Source organism: Staurois parvus, unplaced genomic scaffold, assembly GCF_062004578.1.
Source record: "Staurois parvus isolate SC_StPar_1 unplaced genomic scaffold, SC_StPar_1.0 ptg001917l, whole genome shotgun sequence".
NCBI lineage: Eukaryota > Metazoa > Chordata > Amphibia > Anura > Ranidae > Staurois > Staurois parvus.
In genome coordinates, this window is record NW_028319713.1 from 132,379 (window position 1) to 158,099 (window position 25,721).

The 25,721-nt window shown below is 46.2% G+C and overlaps 2 protein-coding genes across 2 annotated transcripts; both read right to left on the reverse strand.

Moving 5' to 3' along the window:
* Positions 1–4,510: 4,510 nt before the first annotated feature.
* Positions 4,511–5,484, reverse strand: LOC149433813 (olfactory receptor 1G1-like). The gene has a single exon (XM_089664422.1). It carries the CDS (start codon positions 5,459–5,461, stop codon positions 4,511–4,513), a length of 951 nt encoding a protein of 316 aa, XP_089520548.1. The 5' UTR covers positions 5,462–5,484.
* A 17,405-nt stretch (positions 5,485–22,889) lies between these two features.
* On the reverse strand, positions 22,890–23,831 carry LOC149433814 (olfactory receptor 1G1-like). Its single transcript, XM_089664423.1, has one exon. It carries the CDS (start codon positions 23,829–23,831, stop codon positions 22,890–22,892), a length of 942 nt encoding a protein of 313 aa, XP_089520549.1.
* Positions 23,832–25,721: the final 1,890 nt, after the last annotated feature.

Below are 25,721 nucleotides of genomic sequence, written 5' to 3' on the forward strand. Positions count from 1 at the left end.
CAAGACTTACACTGGGAGGGAATATTGGCATCGATGAACACAACACAGAAATGGGAGTTCCTCACAAAGACTGTATGTGACCACACTGCAAAATATATTCCCATGGGCACCAAGTATAAAAGGCTACAAATCCAACCTATGTGGCTTCCGGCCAAAGTGACAAAAGTGATAGATAATAAGAAAAGAGCTTTTATTACAGATAAACATGAAGGAACGCGATCATCGTTTACACATTACAAAGAATAGAACAGAATATGCAAAAAGGAAGTAAAGGCGCAAAAATTGAAAATGAACGACAGATTGCAAAAGATATCAGAACCACCCCAAATATTCGTCCAATCTATGAATAGTAGAAAAGTCCGGTCCCAGCATGTAGGCCCTTTACAGAACCATCTAGAGGGGGGGGACAAAGAGAAGGCCAATGTATGAAATCCCTTCTTCAGCTCTGTGTATACAAAGAAGCATGGCGGGGGGGGGCTCTTGTCCATAATGGGGCATGGTACTGACACCCCCCAGATGATCCACATTTGCTCACAATTGCAATGACCCAGAAATATTTAGACAGAATAAAGGTGAATGAAGCCCGTGGACCGGATGGCAGACACCCACGGGGCCTTAAAGAATTCAGCTCTGTCATCTCACAGCCATTGTTTCTCATTTTTAGGGACTCTTTAATGACTGGCATAGTACCACTGGATAGGTGTAAGGCCAATGTGGGGCCAATATTTAAAAAGGGGTCAAAATCTTTCCCAAGTAATTATAGACCTGTTAGTGTCACTTCTATAGTTGGGAAGATACTGGAGAGTTTAATAAAAGACCACAGAGAGGAGTTCTTGCTGGAAACAAATATTGTAAGCCACAGACAGCATGGATTCATGAAAGACAGAAGTTGTCACACAAATCTGATTTCTTTTTATGAGGAGGTGAGCAAAACCTTGGCAGAGGGGTGGCGATGGACGTGGTATACTTAGCTAGAGGGGTGGTGGTGGACGTGGTATACTTGGACAGAGGGGTGGCGATGGACATGGTATACTTAGCTAGAGGGGTGGCAGTGGACGTGGTATACTTGGACAGCGGGGTGATGGTGGACGTGGTATACTTGGACAGAGGGGTGGCGATGGACGTGGTATACTTAGCTAGAGGGGTGGTGGTGGACGTGGTATACTTGGACAGAGGGGTGGCGATGGACATGGTATACTTAGCTAGAGGGGTGGCAGTGGACGTGGTATACTTGGACAGCGGGGTGATGGTGGACGTGGTATACTTGGACAGAGGGGTGGCGGTGGACTTGGAATACTTGGACAGAGGGGTGGTGGTGGACGTGGTATACTTCGAAAGAGGCGTGGTGGTGGACGTGGTATACTTTTATGAGGAGGTGAGAAAAACCTTGGCAGAGGGGTGGCGATGGACGTGGTATACTTAGCTAGAGGGGTGGTGGTGGACGTGGTATACTTGGACAGAGGGGTGGCGATGGACATGGTATACTTAGCTAGAGGGGTGGCAGTGGACGTGGTATACTTGGACAGCGGGGTGATGGTGGACGTGGTATACTTGGACAGAGGGGTGGCGATGGACGTGGTATACTTAGCTAGAGGGGTGGCGGTAGACGTGGTATACTTGAACAGAGGGGTAGCGGTGGATGCGGTATGCTTGGATTTTGCAAAAACATTTGACACAGCTCCCCACACACGGCTAATGTGTAAGGTAAAATCTACAGGCTGGAAAAATCTGAATGTAAATGGATAGAAAACTGGCTAAAAGATTGTATTCAGAGAGTAGTGGTTAATGATTCATACTCTGAATGGTCTAGGGGTGTCAGTGGTGTACCCCAAGGTTCAGTGTTATTAGTGGGGTACCCCAGGGTTCAGTGTTGGGACCCTTACTTTTGAATATATTTATAAACCATATTGGGTGTGAGATTATAAATCCCATTTCAGTCTTTGCAGATGACACCAAGCTGTGCCGGGAATAACGTCCTTACAGGATGTCTCCAACTTACAAGCCGACCTCAATGCTCTGTGTAATTGGGGGACTATGGGGCCAATGAGGGTTAAGGGTGATAAATGTAAGGCTCTGCACTTGGGGGCTAAGAATATGCATCATACATACTGGGGGGGGGGGGGGTACAACTGGGGGAGTCAATGTTGGAGAAGGATCTGGGGGGTTCAATGGTGGAGAAGGATCTGGGGGGTTCAATGGTGGAGAAGGATCTGGGGGTTCTGGTAGATCACAAGCTTAGTAATGGCAGCAATGCCAAGCTGCGGGTTCTAAAGTGAACAAAACCCTCTCTTGTATTAAAAGAGGTATAGACTCCAGAGAGAGATATCATCCCCCCCCCCCCAATACAAATCATTAGTAATACCTCATCTTTAATATGCAGTTCAGTTTTGGGCTCCAATTCACAAAAAGAACATTGGGGAACTGGAGGAAGTACAGAGAAGGACAACTAAACTGATATGAGGCATGGAGGAGATCAGCTATGAGGAGAGATTAGAGGAACTGAATGTATTCTCTACTGAGAAGAGGAGATTAAGGGGGGATATGATCTCCATGTATAATACATAAGGGGGGATATGATCTCCATGTATAATACATAAGGGGGGATATGATCTCCATGTATAATACATAAGGGGGGATATGATCTCCATGTATAATACATAAGGGGGGATATGATCCCCATGTATAATACATAAGGGGGGATATGATCTCCATGTATAATACATAAGGGGGGATATGATCCCCATGTATAATACATAAGGGGGGATATGATCTCCATGTATAATACATAAGGGGGGATATGATCTCCATGTATAATACATAAGGGGGGATATGATCTCCATGTATAATACATAAGGGGGGGATATGATCTCCATGTATAATACATAAGGGGGATATGATCTCCATGTATAATACATAAGGGGGGGATATGATCTCCATGTATAATACATAAGGGGGATATGATCTCCATGTATAATACATAAGGGGGGGATATGATCTCCATGTATAATACATAAGGGGGATATGATCTCCATGTATAATACATAAGGGGGGGATATGATCTCCATATATAATACATAAGGGGGGATATGATCTCCATGTATAATACATAAGGGGGGATATGATCTCCATGTATAATACATAAGGGGGGATATGATCTCCATGTATAATACATAAGGGGGGGGGTATGATCTCCATGTATAATACATAAGGGGGATATGATCTCCATGTATAATACATAAGGGGGGATATGATCTCCATGTATAATACATAAGGGGGGATATGATCACCATGTATAATACATAAGGGGGGATATGATCTCTATGTATAATACATAAGGGGGGATATGATCTCCATGTGTAATACATAAGGGGGGGATATGATCTCCATGTATAATACATAAGGGAGGGATATGATCTCCAAGTATAATACATAAGGGGGGATATGATCTCCATGTATAATACATAAGGAGGATATGATCTCCATGTATAATACATAAGGGGGGATATGATCTCTATGTATAATACATAAGGGGGGGATATGATCTCCATGTATAATACATAAGGAGGATATGATCTCCATGTATAATACATAAGGGGGGATATGATCTCCATGTATAATACATAAGGGGGGGATATGATCTCCATGTATAACACATAAGGGGGGATATGATCACCATGTATAATACATAAGGGGGGGATATGATCTCCATGTATAATACATAAGGGGGGGATATGATCTCCATGTATAATACATAAGGGGGATATGATCTCTATGTATAACACATAAGGGGGGGATATGATCTCCATGTATAATACATAAGGGGGATATGATCTCTATGTATAACACATAAGGGGGGGATATGATCTCCATGTATAATACATAAGGGGGGGATATGATCTCCATGTATAACACATAAGGGGGGATATGATCACCATGTATAATACATAAGGGGGGATATGATCTCCATGTATAATACATAAGGGGGGTATGATCTCCATGTATAATACATAAGGGGGATATGATCTCCATGTATAATACATAAGGGGGGATATGATCTCCATGTATAATACATAAGGGGGGATATGATCTCCATGTATAATACATAAGGGGGGATATGATCTCCATGTATAATACATAAGGGGGGATATGATCTCCATGTATAATACATAAGGGGGGATATGATCTCCATGTATAATATATAAGGGGGATATGATCTCCATGTGTAATACATAAGGGGGGATATGATCTCCATGTATAATACATAAGGGGGATATGATCTCCATGTGTAATACATAAGGGGGATATGATCTCTTTTTCAGCCAAACTAACAATTTAACTATGTAACTATGTGGCCAGGGCATCAAGATTACAATGACCATTGGTCATTAATAGGTTAGGTACAAATATGATCAACTGACATTTTTATCATTTATGAAAGACATTACAAAAATCAATAGTCATCTAAAAACTTCCTAGAATAATAGAAGTGTCAATATTCACAATTTTAGTTTCAGCAGCAAACCTGAATTAATTTTAGGTGATAATAAGACCTCCTAAGTGCCTCCATGAGATCTTTGTTCCTCAGGCTGTAGATCAGAGGATTCAGCAATGGGTTAATGAGGGCAGATATGACTGAAATCAGTTTATTTAAAATGGCCATATTGCTGGAAGATGGAACCAAGTAAATAAAAATTATGGAGCCATAAAAGATGGAGACCACGGTGAGGTGTGAGGTGCAGGTGGAGAATGCTTTCCTCTTTCCAGTCTTACTACGGATTCTGAGGATGGTACTAAAAATATAGACATATGGAAGAAAGGTCATAAGAACGACTCCTAATCCAAAAGTAGCACCTGCTAAGAATATGACCACCATGTTTATGAAAGGGTCAGTACATGTAATCTGATATAAGTGTGGAAGGTCACAAAAGAAGTTGTGGATGGAAGATGTTCTGCAGAAGGACAACCTGAGCAAAAGTAAAGTATAAACCAAAGAGACAGAACATCCTACAGCCCAGACCATGGAGGCCATATGAGCACAGACCCTCCAAGACATAATTAGTTTGTAATGTAGGGGGCGGCAGATGGCAATGTAGCGGTCGTAGGACATAGCCGAGAGCAAGAAAAGTTCTGAACAAGCAAAGCAGACATGGAAAAAGACTTGGGATATACAGGCAGGAATGGATATTGATCGTCTTTTTGTGGCCAAGTCATAGAGCATCCTTGGTGCGGTCACTGATGAATAGGACATGTCCAGAAATGCCAAGTTGGCAAGAAATAAATACATTGGATTGTGCAGATGGTGGTCAGTGAGGACCAAGAAAAATATAAGAAGGTTTGTGATAAGAGTCATCAGATAGATCAGAAGGAAAAGCCCAAAAAGTGCATTCATGGTCAGTGGATGGTCTGATAGACCTACGAGGGTAAAAGAGGAAATCTCTGTCTGATTCCTCATATTATTCATTTTTTTGTCTGTTTACATGTATTACTATAGAGCAGAGATATAATTATCCATTTAAACCATCACCATTCTGAGGAATTATTAAAAGGAGAACATGTACGGAGTACCTACACAATATTCTCAGGTTTACATGAAGACATTTGTACCGGCTAATGATTTGTTCTTATATAAAATGTTGGAAGTCCTGCAGGACCGTCTGCTGCTTTGTAAGAACAACAGAAAATCTCAATAAAGGTCTCTATAGAATAAATGTATAACACCTTTGTGACTTGAGAATATGTATTTATTTATAATTTGTTGTAGTTATGAAAATGTGAACTGTGAATAAAATTCATTTTATTTATTGGCTAATTTACAGAATTATCTAAAATACTTTATAAAGTACAATGTTTTTCTTTTAAGATTCCATCATTTTGTAGTTGCATCTTCTAAGGGTTGTCAATGGAAAACTTCATTGGATCGCAGAGTTTCTAATCTGTAAAGAAAGCTGCAATCTTTGTGTTTGGTTGGGTAAAAATTGTCCGGGGTCACAATAGTTTGGGATAACTATGGGCCAAGAAGCAGAAACTAAAGGCACAGGTAGTCCTCATCCTAAAAAACATTATCCTTTTATTCATAGGTGGGTAAAGATTGGCCCGGGGCTGCACCAAGAAGCCTAAAAATGGAAAAATGAGCAAAAAGTTTGCAATCTTTCTAAAAAATGAATCTTGCAGATGTTTTTTGGTGGGTTTCGGTGGGTACAGATTCTTCAGTAGCACCACAATTTTATGGCAGCAAAAACAAGCCAAAAGGCAGACAAAGACGTTACAGTCATGAGGGGTTTTTGACAAGAAATGGGAGAAGGAGGACATGTTCCAGATGGTGGCTATGATGATACTGGGCAGCACCATTACACAGGATTAAGCAGCGGAGTTAACAAAAGGGAAATGTTTCCGATGTTTTCCCTGTGAAATGAAGCAGAAAAGTTAATTTCTAGAGATTTGCACTCTCGTGATTAGGAGGTAGAAGTGGAAGGGCCACCAAAAATAAAAATAGTAAAATTAGCCATAATAAAAAAATAGTGATTGTGTCTGCGTATCTGCTATGGTGCTGCAACTGGAGCAAATTTTCACTGGATGGTATGGGAAGAGTTGGCCAAATTTGCATTCTGAGATTGGGAATGATGGAAGAAGCAGCACAGATCCAGAGAATGGATGAAGGAGAAGCAGGAAGTTCCTTGCACTGAAGGTCCTCAAGTTCAGCTTCTGGAGGAGGGAGAAGGAGCGGCTGGCTCATGCTCTCAGAAGAACATTGTGCCACGTGGCGCTCCAGACTCTGGGGTGGATCCTGACTTACAATCTAAGGCCCCTAACCCAAATTCATACATACGCATACTAGGGCCAATTTATATAGGAGCCAATTACCCACCAGCATGTCTTTAGAGTGTGGGAGGAAACCCATGCAGGCTCCGGGAGAACATGCAAACTCCATGCAGGTAGTGCCATGGTTGGGATTTGAACCAACGATTGTAGTGCTGCTAGACGGAAGTGCTAACCACTTAGCCACTCTGCTAAATGAACCCCTTTGTAAAACAAATCACTAAAACCTGTGTAGGTAACAGAAAAAAAAATATTTAACTTTCAGTTAATCCCATTTAAATTTTTGGTAACTTTAAGTAATTAAAGGAACTTCTGAAGGCTTCTTAGAAATTCGCTCATCGTCAGGCAATAGAAAACAAAATACAAAATAGAAAATTCGGCAAGTGGTAATTTAGGACAGTTACTCCCCTGAACTCAAACATTGCAAAATGCAAAAGAGGTTATTAGACAAATTAGAAAATGGAAAATTAAAGGGTAAATGAGGACATATATGACCAAAAACATGTTTTTCTTACTAAACATATTGCTGGAGATGGACACAAAGTAATTCAGTAAATTAGCATTTTCAGAAAAATAATGTAACCTTGGTACAGTAGCTTCCATGTATCACCCATGACAAGGGAATCAAGAGAGGGCAAAGGAATGGTGGGTATAGAGGCCAAGGAAGAAGGACCTTCCATGGCTGCATCTTCAGACGTTAAACCAAACTGTCAATGAATGTCTCTGCCAACTGTCACTGAAGACCTGAGACCTGGAACATCCAACAAGAGGTCTGGGACATGTGCCTGGATGCCAGGGTCTACCAACACCACGGAGAGTCTGACCCACCCACACAAATAAAACCACTAATTTCTATAAGATTTTTTTTTTAATTATTACCATTTTATTCTCTATATAAATGTATTGCCAGTTATAAGGAAAATATCTATGGTCCAAACTGGTGGAAATTCGCCCAGCTACTAAAAATTTAAGATAGAAAAACTTCACCATCCAGGAGGCCAGTCTGTTCTGTTATATGTAGGGAGAAGTTGCTGGTTCAGTCCAAATGTTCCAACAGAATTTTGATTGCCTGAAGGTTTGGTGAACTGCCAGACTAAATGGGTGTTCAGTTGGGCCAAACCCCCAACTGCAGAGAGAATTAAAACCTTTAGCAGTAGGAAGGTGTCTCCTTTATATTAGTGATACCGCTGCTAAATGAGACAGATTCCTGCTCAGGTTGGTTGTTGGAGCCGGCGGTCACCAGCGTTCTAGAAACCAAGGTCTCATTCCTGTTTGGACAAAGGGTGGAGATTTGTGGAGAAAAGTAATGGGTTGTCCCTAAAAATCATACAAGTCCATTTAGATTTAGCATGCATTTTAATGGGGAACAACAAAAAAAGCCTGGAAACCCCCCAAAATCTATACTAGACCTTTGAGTATGCAGCCTGGCAGGCCAGGAACAGGAGGACACAAGTGCAAGGCAGACTTCTAACCTAAGCCAGGCCCCATGTCCCCAACATGGGGGTACCTTGCCAAAGGGACACCCCTGGCAAAGTACCTTGTTCCTATGCTTTTAAGGGAAAGGGCTCTTTCCCACAAACCTGGTTTTTATGGGATCTGAAGGCAGGGAGCTTGTTAAAATATGAAGACCCCTTTAAAAATAAAAGGGACCCAGATATCTCCCTCCATACGAATCACTAAGGGGAACATATTACACCTACATATTAAAAAAAAAAATATGCATAGTAGCTAAACACAAACATCTTAACAAGTATTTTAGTCCAACAATAAAAAATACCAAAAAAGTCACAAAATGTAAATGTATCTTCAGTCGCATTGTCCATAGATGAAGATCCTAGTCAATCATGTTGAGCAACTCTCGTCAACCTGTTGTCGCGTTGAAAGAAAAAATTCACGACCCACCAATACGTCTGACCAAGTTACCAATTTGCAGCAAATGACAGCTTCTGGTCCCTTCTGCTAAATGTTAGCACAGGGGCGGGGTCTCTCGGGTGAAGTCATTCACAATGAACGAGGATCTGCATTGCTGGACAATGGGATCGTCTAGGGATTTGTAGGACATTTGATTTTTTTTTTACTTTTTTTTTTACAAGTGTGTTTATTTACTGGACTTTTTTTTACCATGTACCTCTTACTCATTCACATGTGAGGTCCAGTATCCAGTATCTAGGTTTCAAAGGGGGCTTCCAAATTCTGTTAAACCTCCTGCCCACAGTCCCCCAAATCCACCAGGCTAGGATTGTGAGAAACAGGCCCTTTATCTCATCAGCATGGGGACAAGATGCTTTGCTGGGGGGGTTAACCCTTCAAAGGTACTCTCCCCATGTTAAGGGCATGTGGCCTGGTATGGTTCAAGAGCAGGGGCGGACTGACAACTCATGGGGATCGTGGGGCCCCTGTGTCCTTGCCCAAACTCAAAAAAGCCTATGAAAAAGGTACCGGGGCATCTCATGGGGCCCCCTACTGACCCCGGGCCCTCGGGCAGTGCCCGAGTTTCCAAATGGTCAGTCCGCCCCTGTTCAAGAGGTGGGTTCATGCTCATCCATCCCTCCTTTCCTGGCCAGCCATGCTGCATGCGCTGATAAGGGTCTAGTATAGATTTTGGGGGATTACATTTTTTTTCCTAAAGTTTTGCATGGGGTTTCCCCTTCAATCCTTACCAGACCCAAAGAGTCTGATAGAGAAAGTAGGTGGGACATAGTGACACACTTATTGGAGGGAAAAGCACACAGATGACCTCGGAATACTACTGCTCTTTCAATGTCCAATCACCAGCTTCGAAGAGGGGATACATTATATTGCCAAAAGAATTGGGCTACCTGCCTTTCCACACACATGACCTTTAATGGCCCCCCCAGTCTTAGTCCATAGGGTTCAATATTGAGTTGGCCCCGCCCTTTCCACACACATGACTTTTAATGGCCTCCCAGTCTTAGTCCGTAGGGTTCAATATTGAGTTGGCCCCGCCCTTTCCGCACATGACCTTTAATGGCCCCCCAGTCTTAGTCTATAGGGTTCAATATTGAGTTGGCCCCGCCCTTTCCACACACATGACCTTTAATGCCCTCCCAGTCTTAGTCCGTAGGGTTCAATATTGAGTTGGCCATACCCTTTCCACACACATGGCCTTTAATGGCCCCCCAGTCTTAGTCCGTAGGGTTCAATATTGAGTTGGCCCCGCCCTTTCCACACACATGACCTTTAATGGCCCCCCAGTCTTAGTCGGTAGGGTTCAATATCGGGCCGCTGGCCTTCCCCCGCACATGGCCTTTAATTACCCCCCAGTCTCAGTCCATAGGGTTCAATATTGAGTTGGCCCCACCCTTTGCAGCTATAACAGCTTCAACTCTTCTGCGAAGGCTGTCCACAAGGTTTAGGAGGGTGTCTATGGGAAGGTTGGACCATTCTTCCAGAAGCACATTTGTTAGGTCAGGCACTGATGTCGGGGGAGGAGGCCTGGATCGCAGTCTCCGCTCTAATTCATCCCAAAGGTGTTCTATGGGGTTGAGGTCAGGACTCTGTGCAAGACAGTCAAGTTCCTCCACCCCAAACTGGCTCCTCCATGTCTTTATGGACCTTGCTTTGTGCACTGGTGGGCAGTCATGTTGGAACAGGAAGGGTCCATCCTCAAACTCTTCCCACAAAGTTGGGGGCATGAAATTTTCCAAAATGTCGCCTTAAGTGTTCCCTTCACTGGAACTAGGGGGCCAAGCCCAACCCCTGAAAAACAACCCCCACACCATAATCCCCCCTCCACCAAACGTTACACTTGGCACAATGCAGTCAGGCAAGTACCGTTCTCCTGGCAAGTGCCAAACCCAGAAACGTCCATGGGGTTGCCAGACAGAGAAGCATGACTGGTCACTCCAGAGAACACGTCTCCACTGCTCTAGAGTCCAGTGGCGGCGTGCTTTACACCACGGCATCCTACGCTTTGCATTGCACTTGGTGATGGAAGGCTTGGATCCAGCTGCTCGGCCATGGAAACCCATTCCATGAAGCTCTCTACGCACTGTTGTTGGGCTCATCTGAAGGCCACACCAAGTTTGGAGGTCTTTAGCTATTGACTCTGCAGACAGTTGGCGACTTCTGCGCACTGTGCGCTTCAGCATGCGCTGACCCCGCCCTGTCATGAGAAGTGGCCTACCACTTGGTGGCTGAGTGGCTGTTGTTCCCAGTGGCTTCCAATTTGTTATAATCCCACTAACAGTTGAGCGTGGAATATTTAGTAGCCAGGAGATGTCACGGATGGACTTATTGCCCAGGTGGCCACCTATCACGGGACCACGCTTGGAGTCACTGAGCTCCTGAGAGCGACCCATTCTTTCACCAATGTTTGTAGAAGCCGTCTGCATGCCTAGGGGCTTGATTGTATACACCTGTGTCCATGGAGGGGATTGGAGCACCTGAATCACATGATTGGGAGGGGATTGGAACACCTGAATCACATGATATGGAGGGGATTGGGACACCTGAATCACATGATATGGAGGGGATTGGAACACCTGAATCACATGATTGGGAGGGGATTGGAACACCTGAATCACATGATATGGAGGGGATTGGAACACCTGAATCACATGATATGGAGGGGTTGGAACACCTGAATCACATGATTGGGAGGGGTTGGAACACCTGAATCACATGATAGGGAGGGGATTGGAACACCTGAATCACATGATTGGGAGGGCGGGGACAATACTTTTGCCAATATAGCAAGGATGAGAAACAAAGAGATCAATTAGTAAAAGCAGGACACTTTATACACATTTCACCCCTAGATGTTAACCCCTTCCCAGCCAGTGTCATTAGTACAGTGCCAGTTTATGGTATTATCACTGATCACTGGTGATGTCAGTGGCAGTTAGTCAGTTGGTGTCAGATTGCCTTCCACACTGCCAGTCCCAATATAACACACACAGTCCCACTATACGTCTCTGATTACTGCAAGTAGTAATATAAAAAAAATTCAAATATATATATTCCATAGTTTGTAGACGCTATAACTTTCATGCAAACCAATCAATATACACTTATTGGGATTTTTTTTTTTTTACCAAAGACATGTAGCAGCAGGGGCGGACTGACCATTTGGAAACTTGGGCACTGCCCGAGGGCCCGGGGTCAGTAGGGGGCCCCATGAGATGCCCCTGGTACCTTTTTTATAGGCTTTTTTGAGTTTGGGCAAGGACACAGGGGCCCGATGATCCCCTATTGCCCGGGGGCCCCATGAGTTGTCAGTCCGCCCCTGTGTAGCACAATACATTCTGGCCAATATTTATGAAGAAATTTGATTTTTTTTTAAATATTTTTATTGGATATGTTTTATAGCAGTAAAAAATACTGTTTTTTTTTTTCAAAATTGTAAACCTTTTTTCATTTTTATCGCAAGTGGTGACCAACCTCTGTATGTTGAAATGCATTTTTATTTCAAAATATAAGAAAAAAATTTAAAAATACATTTCAAATATACTGTATGCCTTTAAAAATACAAATCTACATTTTTGGGCTGAATTTACAAATATATGAAAAATATATGTTAAAATTACTTTTTTATAAGTTAAAACAAACATGAAGAATAGAAGAATATATTTAAAAAATAATTAAGCTCCCAGGATCAGGGCCCTCCCTCTTAGATTGTAAGCTCCCAGGATCAGGCCCTCCCTCTTAGATTGTAAGCTCCCAGGATCAGCCCCTCCCTCTTAGATTGTAAGCTCCCAGGATCAGGCCCCTCCCTCTTAGATTGTAAGCTCCCAGGATCAGGGCCCTCCCTCTTAGATTGTAAGCTCCCAGGATCAGCCCCTCCCTCTTAGATTGTAAGCTCCCAGGATCAGGCCCCTCCCTCTTAGATTGTAAACTCCCAGGATCAGGGCCCTCCCTCTTAGATTGTAAGCTCCCAGGATCAGGGCCCTCCCTCTTAGATTGTAAGCTCCCAGGATCAGCCCCTCCCTCTTAGATTGTAAGCTCCCAGGATCAGGGCCCTCCCTCTTAGATTGTAAGCTCCCAGGATCAGGGCCCTCTCTCTTCGATTGTAAGCTCCCGGGATCAGGCCCCTCCCTCTTAGATTGTAAGCTCCCAGGATCAGGGCCCTCCCTCTTAGATTGTAAGCTCCAAGGATCAGAGCCCTCCCTCTTAGATTGTAAGCTCCCAGGATCAGCCCCTCCCTCTTAGATTGTAAGCTCCAAGGATCAGAGCCCTCCCTCTTAGATTGTAAGCTCCCAGGATCAGCCCCTCCCTCTTAGATTGTAAGCTCCCAGGATCAGGCCCCTCCCTCTTAGATTGTAAGCTCCCAGGATCAGGTCCCTCCCTCTTAGATTGTAAGCTCCCAGGATCAGGTCCCTCCCTCTTAGATTGTAAGCTCCCAGGATCAGGTCCCTCCCTCTTAGATTGTAAGCTCCCAGGATCAGGTCCCTCCTATCCCTCTTGTATTGAACTGTATTGTTGCTGTATTGTCTCCCGTTATATTGTAAAGCGCTGAGGACACTGTTGGCGCCATAAATCCTGTATAATAATAATAATAATAATAATATGTTTTAAAAATATTTTTAATATATTTTGTAATAAAAACACATTTCAACATAAAGTATATATATATATATACCGTATTTTTCGCTCCATAAGACACACTTTTTTCCCCCCAAAAAAGGGGGGGAAATGTCAGTGCGTCTTATGGAGCGAATATAAAGCGGCCGGTCCGGTATTTCTGCGGCCACCATGTCAGAATACCGGGCCGGCCGCTCAGCTCTTCTCTCCTGCAGGGCCTTACCTGTTCCTCGCTCCAGCGCTGCAGTCTTCCCGCGCCGGCTTCTGTGACAGCTGGGTGCCCACTGCGCATGCGCTGCGCTTTGTGAATGATCCGGTGTCTTCTGGGACACATGACAGGTCCCAGAAGGCGCCGGGCCATTCACAAAGCGCAACGCTTCTCGCGCATGCGCAGTGGGCACCCGGCTGTCACAGAAGCCGGCGCGGGAAGAAGAGGGAAGGACAACTCCGCGGAAGTGGGAGCGGGTACCTGTCAAATTCAAGTACCCGCTCCCCCACCCTCCCCAAAGGTCTGCAGTCTCTGGTCATTCCCTGCACTGTCTGCAGTCTCTGACCATCTCCTGTACTATGTCCGCAGTCTCTGGTCATCTCCTGTACTGTCTGCAGTCTCTGGTCATCTCCTGTACTGTGTCTGCAGTCTCTGGTCATCTCCTGTACTATGTCTGCAGTCTCTGGTCATCTCCTGTACTGTCTGCAGTCTCTGGTCATCTCCTGTACTATGTCTGCAGTCTCTGGTCATCTCCTGTACTGTCTGCAGTCTCTGGTCATCTCCTGTACTATGTCCGCAGTCTCTGGTCATCTCCTGTACTATGTCCGCAGTCTCTGGTCATCTCCTGTACTATGTCCGCAGTCTCTGGTCATCTCCTGTACTATGTCCGCAGTCTCTGGTCATCTCCTGTACTGTCCGCAGTCTCTGGTCATCTCCTGTACTGTGTCTGCAGTCTCTGGTCATCTCCTGTACCGTGTCCGCAGTCTCTGGTCATCTCCTGTACTGTGTCCGCAGTCTCTGGTCATCTCCTGTACCGTGTCCGCAGTCTCTGGTCATCCCTGTACTGTGTCCGCAGTCTCTGGTCATCCCTGTACTGTGTCCGCAGTCTCTGGTCATCCTCTGTACTATGTCCGCAGTCTCTGGTCATCTCCTGTACTATGTCCGCAGTCTCTGGTCATCTCCTGTACTATGTCCGCAGTCTCTGGTCATCTCCTGTACTGTGTCCGCAGTCTCTGGTCATCTCCTGCACCGTGTCCGCAGTCTCTGGTCATCTCCTGCACTGTGTCTGCAGTCTCCGGTCATCTCCTGTACTGTGTCCGCAGTCTCTGGTCATCCCCTGTACTGTGTCCGCAGTCTCTGGTCATCTCCTGTACTATGTCCGCAGTCTCTGGTCATCTCCTGTACTATGTCCGCAGTCTCTGGTCATCTCCTGTACTGTGTCCGCAGTCTCTGGTCATCTCCTGTACTATGTCCGCAGTCTCTGGTCATCTCCTGTACTGTGTCCGCAGTCTCTGGTCATCTCCTGTACTATGTCCGCAGTCTCTGGTCATCTCCTGTACTATGTCCGCAGTCTCTGGTCATCTCCTGTACTGTGTCCGCAGTCTCTGGTCATCTCCTGTACTATGTCTGCAGTCTCTGGTCATCTCCTGTACTGTGTCCGCAGTCTCTGGTCATCTCCTGTACTATGTCCGCAGTCTCTGGTCATCTCCTGTACTGTGTCCGCAGTCTCTGGTCATCTCCTGTACTATGTCTGCAGTCTCTGGTCATCTCCTGTTCTGTGTCTGCAGTCCATTGGTTCGGAATATTTTTTTTTCTTGTTTTTCGCCTCTAAAACCTAGGTGCGTCTTATGGAGTGAAAAATACGGTATATCTTGAAATATATATATATATATATATATTTTTTTTTTTTTTTAAATATATTGAATATGGCCAAAATTGTAGTATTTCAAATATATTTTTTCCATGTGGGTAAGTACGGTGGGTTACATGATATTCACAATAACACAGAAATGCATAATTACAATACAGGCGGATCTTAGTGTCCGAACGCCTCAGTTAACGTAATTTTCGGTTTACGAATGAAAATCCATTGAAAATAATGCCTCGGTTTATGATTTTTTTCCGCAATACGAACGCATTAATTGATTTTCAATGCATTTACAAATTTTATTTTGATCCTGTCCCTGTACAGTATTTATGCCTTTAAAGTTCATTTCATAAAGAGTTTTGAACAGATTCGATTTTATTAAACTTTTTTCTGACCTCTGGAACGGATTAATTGGTTTTCAGTGCATTTACGAATTAATTTTTAACCATGTCCCTGTACAGTATTTATGCCTTTAAAGTGCACTTTATAAAGAGTTTTGAACAGATAAAAGACTTTTTTAAATTTTATTCTGACCTCCGGAACGGATTAATTGGTTTTCAATGCATTCCTATGGGAAACCGCGTTTCGGTTTATGAATTTTTCGCAATATGAAAAGTCCCGCAGAACGCATTAAACTCGTAAACCGAGGTGCGCCTTTACAATGTACAGCACAAGTATGGAGTTAGTTCACTTCTCTTCAGGTCTGGTCGTGCTTTTGTGTCCCAGGATAAAGAGGGGGCAAAGCTGGGTAGCGATTCTTCATCTCCCCCTCTCTCTTTTCTGTACAGCGGCTAATACAATGCGTCCTGATTGGTCACTACACTTAGCAAATGTATATTACGGAGCAACGTGATTGGAGGGTTCAAATGAGTTTGCTGTTAACAACCCGTGTGAGATGGGAAGAGGAGAAAAGATGGCCGGGTCTTCGGAGAAGAGATATTCGGAATAAACCCAACCGGGAAGCTGGGAGGGGTATAATGGAGAAACACACAGAATGGTCCACAAATATTGCTAAATGTCTGAATATTTATTGAATATATTACACAAGAAAAACTTTATATGGTAACAAGTTACACCCCCCCCAAAAATGAAAGTTTGAAAAATACAGAGAGATTATTTTATATGTTATCATACGTCCTGCACCGAGCCTCGTACGGGATAGAATTGGCCTTTAACCCCTTCCAGTCCGGACACTTTCACCCCCTTCCAGTCCGGACACTTTCCCCCCTTCCAGTCCGGACACTTTCACCCCCTTCCAGTCCGGACACTTTCCCCCCCTTCCAGTCCGGACACTTTCACCCCCTTCCAGTCCGGACACTTTCACCCCCTTCCAGTCCGGACACTTTCACCCCCTTCCAGTCCGGACACTTTCCCCCCCTTCCAGTCCGGACACTTTCACCCCCTTCCAGTCCGGACACTTTCACCCCCTTCCAGTCCGGACACTTTCACCCCCTTCCAGTCCGGACACTTTCACCCCCTTCCAGTCCGGACACTTTCACCCCCTTCCAGTCCGGACAATTTCCCCCCTTCCAGTCCGGACACTTTCACCCCCTTCCAGTCCGGACACTTTCACCCCCTTCCAGTCCGGACAATTTCCCCCCTTCCAGTCCGGACACTTTCACCCCCTTCCAGTCCGGACACTTTCCCCCCCCTTCCAGTCCGGACACTTTCCCCCCCTTCCAGTCCGGACACTTTCCCCCCTTCCAGTCCGGACACTTTCCCCCCCTTCCAGTCCAGACACTTTCCCCCCCTTCCAGTCTGGACACTTTCCCCCCCTTCCAGTCCGGACACTTTCCCCCCCTTCCAGTCCGGACACTTTTATCCCCTTCCAGTCCGGACACTTTCCCCCCCCTTCCAGTCCGGACAATTTCCCCCCCTTCCAGTCCGGACACTTTTATCCCCTTTCAGTCCGGACACTTTCCCCCCCCTTCCAGTCCGGACACTTTCCCCCCCTTCCAGTCCGGACACTTTCCCCCCCTTCCAGTCCGGACACTCCCCCCCCCTTCCAGTCCGGACACTTTCACCCCTTCCAGTCCGGACACTTTCCCCCCCTTCCAGTCCGGACACTTTCCCCCCCTTCCAGTCCGGACACTTTTATCCCCTTCCAGTCCGGATACTTTCACCCCCTTCCAGTCCGGACACTTTCACCCCCTTCCAGTCCGGACACTTTCACCGCCCTTCCAGTCCTGACACTTTCACCCCCTTCCAGTCCGGACACTTCCCCCACTTTCCATTCCGGTCACTTTCACCCCCCTTCCAGTACGAACACTTTCCCCCCCTTCCAGTACGGACACTTTCCCCCCTTCCAGTCCGGACACTTCCCCCCTCCTTCCAGTCCGGACACTTTCCCCCCCTTCCAGTCCGGACACTTTCCCTCTCTTCCAGTCCAGACACTTTCACCCCCTTCCAGTACGGACACTTCCCCCCCCCCCCTTACAGTCCGGACACTTTCACCCCCTTCCAGTCCGGACACTTTCCCCCCCTTCCAGTCCGGACACTTCACCCCCTTCCAGTCCGGACACTTTCCCCCCTTCCAGTCCGGACACTTTCCCCCCTTCCAGTCCGGGACACTTTCCCCCCCTTCCAGTCCGGACACTTCACCCCCTTCCAGTCCGGACACTTTCCCCCCCTTCCAGTCCGGACACTTTTATCCCCTTCCAGTCCAGACACTTTCCCCCCCTTCCAGTACGGACACTTTCCCCCCCCCCCCCCCTTCCAGTCCGGACACTTTCACCCCCTTCCAGTCCGGACACTTTCCCCCCCTTCCAGTCCGGACACTTTCACCCCCTTCCAGTCCAGACACTTTCCCCCCTTCCAGTCCGGACACTTTCACCCCCTTCCAGTCCGGACACTTTCCCCCCCCTTCCAGTCCAGACACTTTCCCCCCCTTCCAGTCCGGACACTTTCATCCCCTTCCAGTCCGGACACTTTCCCCCCCCCCCGTTCCAGTCCGGACACTTTCCCCCCTTCCAGTCCGGACACTTTCCCCCCCTTCCAGTCCAGACACTTTCCCCCCCTTCCAGTCCGGACACTTTCCCCCCCTTCCAGTCCGGACACTTTCCCCCCCTTCCAGTCCGGACACTTTTATCCCCTTCCAGTCCGGACACTTTCCCCCCCCTTCCAGTCCGGACAATTTCCCCCCCTTCCAGTCCGGACACTTTTATCCCCTTTCAGTCCGGACACTTTCCCCCCCTTCCAGTCCGGACACTTTCCCCCCCTTCCAGTCCGGACACTTTCCCCCCCTTCCAGTCCGGACACTCCCCCCCCCTTCCAGTCCGGACACTTTCACCCCTTCCAGTCCGGACACTTTCCCCCCCTTCCAGTCCGGACACTTTCCCCCCCTTCCAGTCCGGACACTTTTATCCCCTTCCAGTCCGGATACTTTCACCCCCTTCCAGTCCGGACACTTTCACCCCCTTCCAGTCCGGACACTTTCACCGCCCTTCCAGTCCTGACACTTTTATCCCCTTCCAGTCCGGACACTTTCACCCCCCTTCCAGTCCTGACACTTTTATCCCCTTCCAGTCTGGACACTTCCCCCCCCTTCCAGTCCTGACACTTTCACCCCCTTCCAGTCCGGACACTTCCCCCACTTTCCATTCCGGTCACTTTCACCCCCCTTCCAGTACGAACACTTTCCCCCCCTTCCAGTACGGACACTTTCCCCCCTTCCAGTCCGGACACTTCCCCCCTCCTTCCAGTCCGGACACTTTCCCCCCCTTCCAGTCCGGACACTTTCCCTCTCTTCCAGTCCAGACACTTTCACCCCCTTCCAGTACGGACACTTCCCCCCCCCCCCTTACAGTCCGGACACTTTCACCCCCTTCCAGTCCGGACACTTTCCCCCCCTTCCAGTCCGGACACTTCACCCCCTTCCAGTCCGGACACTTTCCCCCCTTCCAGTCCGGACACTTTCCCCCCTTCCAGTCCGGACACTTTCCCCCCCTTCCAGTCCGGACACTTCACCCCCTTCCAGTCCGGACACTTTCCCCCCCTTCCAGTCCGGACACTTTTATCCCCTTCCAGTCCAGACACTTTCCCCCCCTTCCAGTACGGACACTTTCCCCCCCCCCTTCCAGTCCGGACACTTTCACCCCCTTCCAGTCTGGACACTTCCCCCCCCTTCCAGTCCGGACACTTTCACCCCCCTCCAGTCCAGACACTTTCCCCCCTTCCAGTCCGGACACTTTCACCCCCTTCCTGTCCGGACACTTTCCCCCCCTTCCAGTCCGGACACTTTCCCCCCCTTCCAGTCCGGACACTTTCACCCCCTTCCAGTCCGGACACTTTCCCCCCCCTTCCAGTCCAGACACTTTCCCCCCCTTCCAGTCCGGACACTTTCATCCCCTTCCAGTCCGGACACTTTCCCCCCCCCCCCCGTTCCAGTCCGGACACTTTCCCCCCTTTCAGTCCGGACACTTTCCCCCCCTTCCAGTCCGGACACTTTCACCCCCCTTCCTGTCCGGACACTTTCCTTCCTTCCTATCCGGACACTTTCCCCCCTTCCAGTATAGACACTTTCCCCCCCCTTCCAGACCGGACACTTTCCCCCCTTCCAGTCTGGACACTTTCACCCCCCTTCCTGTCCGGACACTTTCACCCCCTTCCAGTCTGGACACTTTCACCCCCTTCCAGACCGGACACTTTCCCCCCTTCCAGTCTGGACACTTTCACCCCCCTTCCTGTCCGGACACTTTCACCCCCTTCCAGTCCGGACACTTTCACCCCCTTCCAGTCCGGACACTTTCCCCTCCTTCCAGTCCGCACACTCCCCCCCCCCCTTCCAGTCCGCACACTTTCTCCCCCTTCCAGTCCGGACACTTCCCCCCCCTCTTCCAGTCCGGACACTTTCACCCCCTTCCAGTCCGGACACTTTCACCCCCCTTCCAGTCCGGACACTTTCACCCCCTTCCAGTCCGGACACTTTCCCCCCCTTCCAGTCCGGACACTTTCACCCCTCTTCCAGTCCGGACACTCCCCCCCCCTTCCAGTCCGGACACTTTCCCCCCTTCCAGTCCGGACACTCCCCCCCCTTCCAGTCCAGACACTTTCTCCCCCTTCCAGTCCGGACACTCCCCCCCCCTTCCAGTCCGGACACTTTCTCCCCCTTCCAGTCCGGACACTTTCACCCCCCTTCCTCCCCAGGCCAATTCTCAGCTTTCAGCATTATCACACTTTGAATGACAATTGCGCGGTCATGCAACACTGTACCCGTATGAATTTTTTAGCATTTTTTTGAGATAGATAAAACTTTATTTTGGTGGTATTTATTCACTGCTGGGATTTTTATTTGTTTTGCTATATAAATGAAAAAGTCCAACAATGTTTAAAAAAAAGTGATTTTTCTTATAACATTTTGCAAATAAATAATCTTTCTTTGTAAATCTCGGCCAAAATGTATTCAGTTATCTTTTTAGTAAAAAAAAAAAAACCAAATTAGTTGATAACCAAAAATTATAATTTAAAAAAAATGTTTTACATTTTTATTTTATTTTTTTTAATATTATTATTTATGGGTTTTTTTTAACATACTGTCACCCTAGCAGTACAGGTCACCATGGTAACACTGTACTTCTTGTGGGGGGTGATAACGATTTTTTTTTTACACTGATTGCTTTTACACCCATAAAGTCTGTAAGAGGAATCATTTCTCCTTCTCTCTGCATTCCTGCAGCCATTGAGAAATACTGTGTGAGCAGTGATTGGTCACAGCTTGTCACATGGTACAAGGCTGTTGTGCATGGCCCTGTACCATGTGATCTCTGTGATCATTCACAGATTTCACACATAGTAAACAATGATGTCAGGAAGTCACATCTTGTGTACTACTATTCATGTGATCACTGATTGACCAATCAGTGATCACATGATTGGGACCTCACACAGAAGTCCTGTATAGTGCGATCTGGACACAGCGGGCACCGGATCTCGGTGCTGTGCGCTTTCAGGTTAAAATGGCTGCTGCCGTTTATGAATGGCAACCCGCCACTGCACTGCTCCTGCTCGGCTGTTTATACACAGTGGGCAAAAAAGTATGTAGTCCCCACCAATGGTGCAAGTTCTGCTACTTACAAAGATGAGAGAGGCCTGTAATTGGCATCATAGGGAGACCTCAACTATGAGAGACAAAATGAGAAAACAAATCCAGACAATCTCATTGGCTGATCTGGAAAGAATTTATTTGCAAATTATGGTGGAAAATCAGTATTTGGTGAATATGAAAAGTTCATGTCAATACTTTGTTATATATCCTTTGTTGGCAATGACAGAGGTCAGACGTTTCCTGGAAGTCTTCACAAGGTTGGCACACACTGTTGCTGGTATGTTGGCCCATCCTCCATGCAGATCTCCTCCTCCATGCAGATCTTCTCCTCCATGCAGATCTCCTCTAGAGCAGTGATGTTTTGGGGCTGTCGCTGGGCAACACGGACTTTCAACTCCCTCCAAAGGTTTTCTATGGGGTTGAGATCTGGAGACTGGCTAGGCCACTCCAGGACCTTGAAATGCTTCTTACGAAGCCACTCCTTCGTTGCCCGGGCGGTATGTTTGGGATCATTGTCATGTTGGAAGACCCAGCCACGTTTCATCTTCAATGCCCTTGCTGATGGAAGGAGGTTTGCACTCAAAATCTCACGATACATGGCCCCATTCATTCTGTCCTGTACATGGATCAGTCGTCCTAGTCCCTTTGCGGAGAAACGGCCCCAAAGCATGATGTTGCCACCCCCATGCTTCACAGTAGGTATGGTGTTCTTTGGATGCAACTCAGCATTCTCTCTCCTCCAAACACGACGAGTTGTGTTTCTACCAAACAGTTCTATTTTGGTTTCATCTGACCATATGACATTCTCCCAATCCTCTTCTGGATCATCCAAATGCTCTCTAGCGAACTTCAGACGAGCCCGGACATGTACTGGCTTAAGCAGGGGGACACGTCTGGCACTGCAGGATCTGAGTCCCTGGCGGCGTAGTGTGTTACTGATGGTAGCCTTTGTTACGTTGGTCCCAGCTCTCTGCAGGTCATTCACTAGGTCCCCCCGCGTGGTCCTGGGATTTTTGCTCACCGTTCTTGTGATCATTTTGACCCCACGGGGTGAGATCTTGCGTGGAGCCCCAGATGGAGGGAGATTATCAGTGGTCTTGTATGTCTTCCATTTTCTAATTATTGCTCCCACAGTTGATTTGTTCACACCAAGCTGCTTGCCTATTGCAGATTCAGTCTTCCCAGCCTGGTGCAGGTCTACAATTTTGTTTCTGGTGTCCTTCGACAGCTCTTTGGTCTTCACCATAGTGGAGTTTGGAGTGTGACTGTTTGAGGTTGTGGACAGGTGTCTTTTATACTGATAACAAGTTCAAACAGGTGCCATTGATACAGGTAATGAGTGCAGGACAGAGGAGCCTCTTAAAGAAGAAGGTACAGGTCTGTGAGAGCCAGAAATCTTGCTTGTTTGTAGGTCACCAAATACTTATTTTCCACCATAATTTGCAAATAGACTCTTTCCAGATCAGCCAATGTGATTGTCTGGATTTGTTTTCTCATTTTGTCTCTCATAGTTGAGGTCTCCCTATGATGCCAATTACAGGCCTCTCTCATCTCTGTAAGTGGGAGAACTTGTACAATTGGTGGGGACTAAATACTTTTTTGCCCCATTGTATATGGACCTTTTTACATTTTCAGCAGCAAGTCTGAATTAATTTTAGGTGATAATAAGACCTCCTAAGTGCCTCCTTGAGATCTTTGTTCCTCAGGCTGTAGATCAGAGGATTCAGCAATGGGTTAATGAGGGCAGATATGACTGTAAACAGTTTTTCTAAAACGTACATTTTGCTGGAAGTCGGAACCAAGTAAATAAAAATTAAAGATCCATAAAAGATGGAGACCACGGTGAGGTGTGAGGTGCAGGTGGAGAATGCTTTCCTCTTTCCAGTCTTGCTACGGATTCTGAGGATGGTACTGAAAATATAGACATATGGAAGAAAGGTCAAAAGAAAGGCTCCTAATGCAAAAGTAGCACCTGTTAAGAATATGGCCACCATGTTTATGAAGGGGTCAGTACATGTAACTTGGATCAAGTGCGGGAGATCGCAAAAGAAGTTGTGGATGGAAGATGGTCCACAGAAGGACAACCTGAGTAAAGATAGAGTGTGAACCAAAGAGACAGAACTTCCTGCAACCCAGACCATGGAGGCCATACGAGCACAGACCCTCCAAGACATCATTAGTTTGTAATGTAGGGGGTGGCAGATGGCAATGTAGCGGTCGTAGGACATAGCCGAGAGCAAATAAAGTTCTGAAGAAAGAAAGGAAAGGTTTAAAAAGACTTGGGCTGTACAGGAAGGGAAGGATATTGATCGGCTTCTTGTGACCAAGTCATAGAGCATCCTTGGTGAGGTCACTGATGAATAGGACATGTCCAGAAATGCCAAGTTGGCAAGAAAAAAATACATTGGGTTGTGCAGATGGGAGTCAGTGAGGACCAAGAAAAATATAAGAAGGTTTGTGATAAGAGTCATCAGATAGATCAGAAGGAAAAGCCCAAAAAGTGCATTCATGGTCAGTGGATGGTCTGATAGACCTACGAGGGTAAAAGAGGAAATCTCTGTCTGATTCCTCATATTAGTCTTGTTTTTGGTTTGTTTAAATATATTATAATTGAACAATAATACAGATATTTCTGAGGAATATTTGAAAGGAATACATGTAGGGTCTGCTTACACATTATACAGGAAGACACTGATACCGCCTAATGATTTCTTCTTATATAAGAGGTTGGAAGTCCTTCAGGACCATCTCCCCTGCTGAACACAAAACCGAAAGTCTCATTACAGATCTCTTAAGATTTCATTTATAACACCTCTGTGTCTTGGGAGCCATTTTTATATAATTCGATTCAGTTAAATAAAGTTTGAATTGGAAATAAAAAAAAATACGCTGACATTCTTTAATCTTTATTGTTACCTCTTTTACGTATTGGTCGGCGGATGGAGTGATCCAAAAACAATAGAAAAGGAAAACTGATTTTCTTTTAGCTTCTATCATTTTATAGCTTCGTTTTGTAAGAGCTGCCATTATATAATTCAATGCAGTTATAAAAATTGTATATATTTAAAAAAAACACTGAAATTGGTTTAACCTTTTGTTATTGGTTAGCGGACGCAGGGATCTGAAACACTATAGGAGGAATACTGATCTTCTTTCACCTTCCATCATCTTGTAGTTACATTTTATAAGGGCTGCCAATTGAAAACTTAATTGGATCATTTCATAGTTTATAGACAGTAGGGAAATCTACAACCTTTAGGTTTGGTTGGGTAAAAAAATGGCCGGGGTCACCACAGATTGGAAGCAGCGACAGCAAAACGAAGGCCGCAGTCTTTAGGTTTCGATGGATAAAAATTGACCGATAGCTCCCCAATTTACTGACAACAAAACCAGACCAACTTGTGGAGGTAGAAGTCATGCTGTCTTCCGAAGTGACTAAAGAGTCAGTCCTTTACGAGGGATTTTTGGCAGTAAAGGGAAGAATGAGAAGGATAGGTGACAGAAGGTGGCATTGGTGGTACTTACCCACAGGGAAGAAAAATATATTTGAAATATACTTTAAAAATATTCTTCCCAAATATATTGACATATAGTTGAAATACTACAATTTTGATCGTATTCAATATATTTCAAAATATATTTCAATATATAACATTTTTTTTAAAAAAAAAAATAAAATTATATATATACACTGTATATACTGTATGTTGAAATGCGTTTTTACTACAAAATATATGAAAAATCTAAAAATATTCTTCCCAAATATATTGACATATATTTGAAATACTAAAATTTTTGCCGTATTCAATATTGTGATGAACCGTCCCTTTGTGATAACATTTTGCCCTTTCTGTTCCGATTTTATCCCCTTGGTAAGTGGTCTTCCCGTTCTCCCCTCGGTAAGTGGTCATCCCGTTCTCCCCTTGGTAAGTGGTCTCCCCGTTCTCCCGTTGGTAAGTGGTCTTCCCGTTCTCCCCTTGGTAAGTGGTCTTCCCGTTCTCCCCTCGGTAAGTGGTCTTCCCGTTCTCCCCTTTGTAAGTGGTCTCCCCGTTCTCCCCTCGGTAAGTGGTCTTCCCGTTCTCCCCTTGGTAAGTGGTCTTCCCGTTCTCCCGTTGGTAAGTGGTCTTCCCGTTCTCCCCTTGGTAAGTGGCCTCCCCGTTCTCACGTTGGTAAGTGGTCTTCCCGTTCTCCCCTTGGTAAGTGGTCTTCCCGTTCTCCCCTTGGTAAGTGGTCTTCCCGTTCTCCCCTTGGTAAGTGGTCTCCCCGTTCTCCCCTTGGTAAGTAGTCTCCCCGTTCTCCCCTTGGTAAGTGGCCTTCCCGTTCTCCCCTTGGTAAGTGGTCTTCCCGTTCTCCCTTTGGTAAGTGGTCTCCCCGTTCTCCCCTTGGGAAGTGGTCTTCCCGTTCTCCCCTTGGTAAGTGGTCTTCCCGTTCTCCCCTTGGTAAGTGGTCTTCCCGTTCTCCCC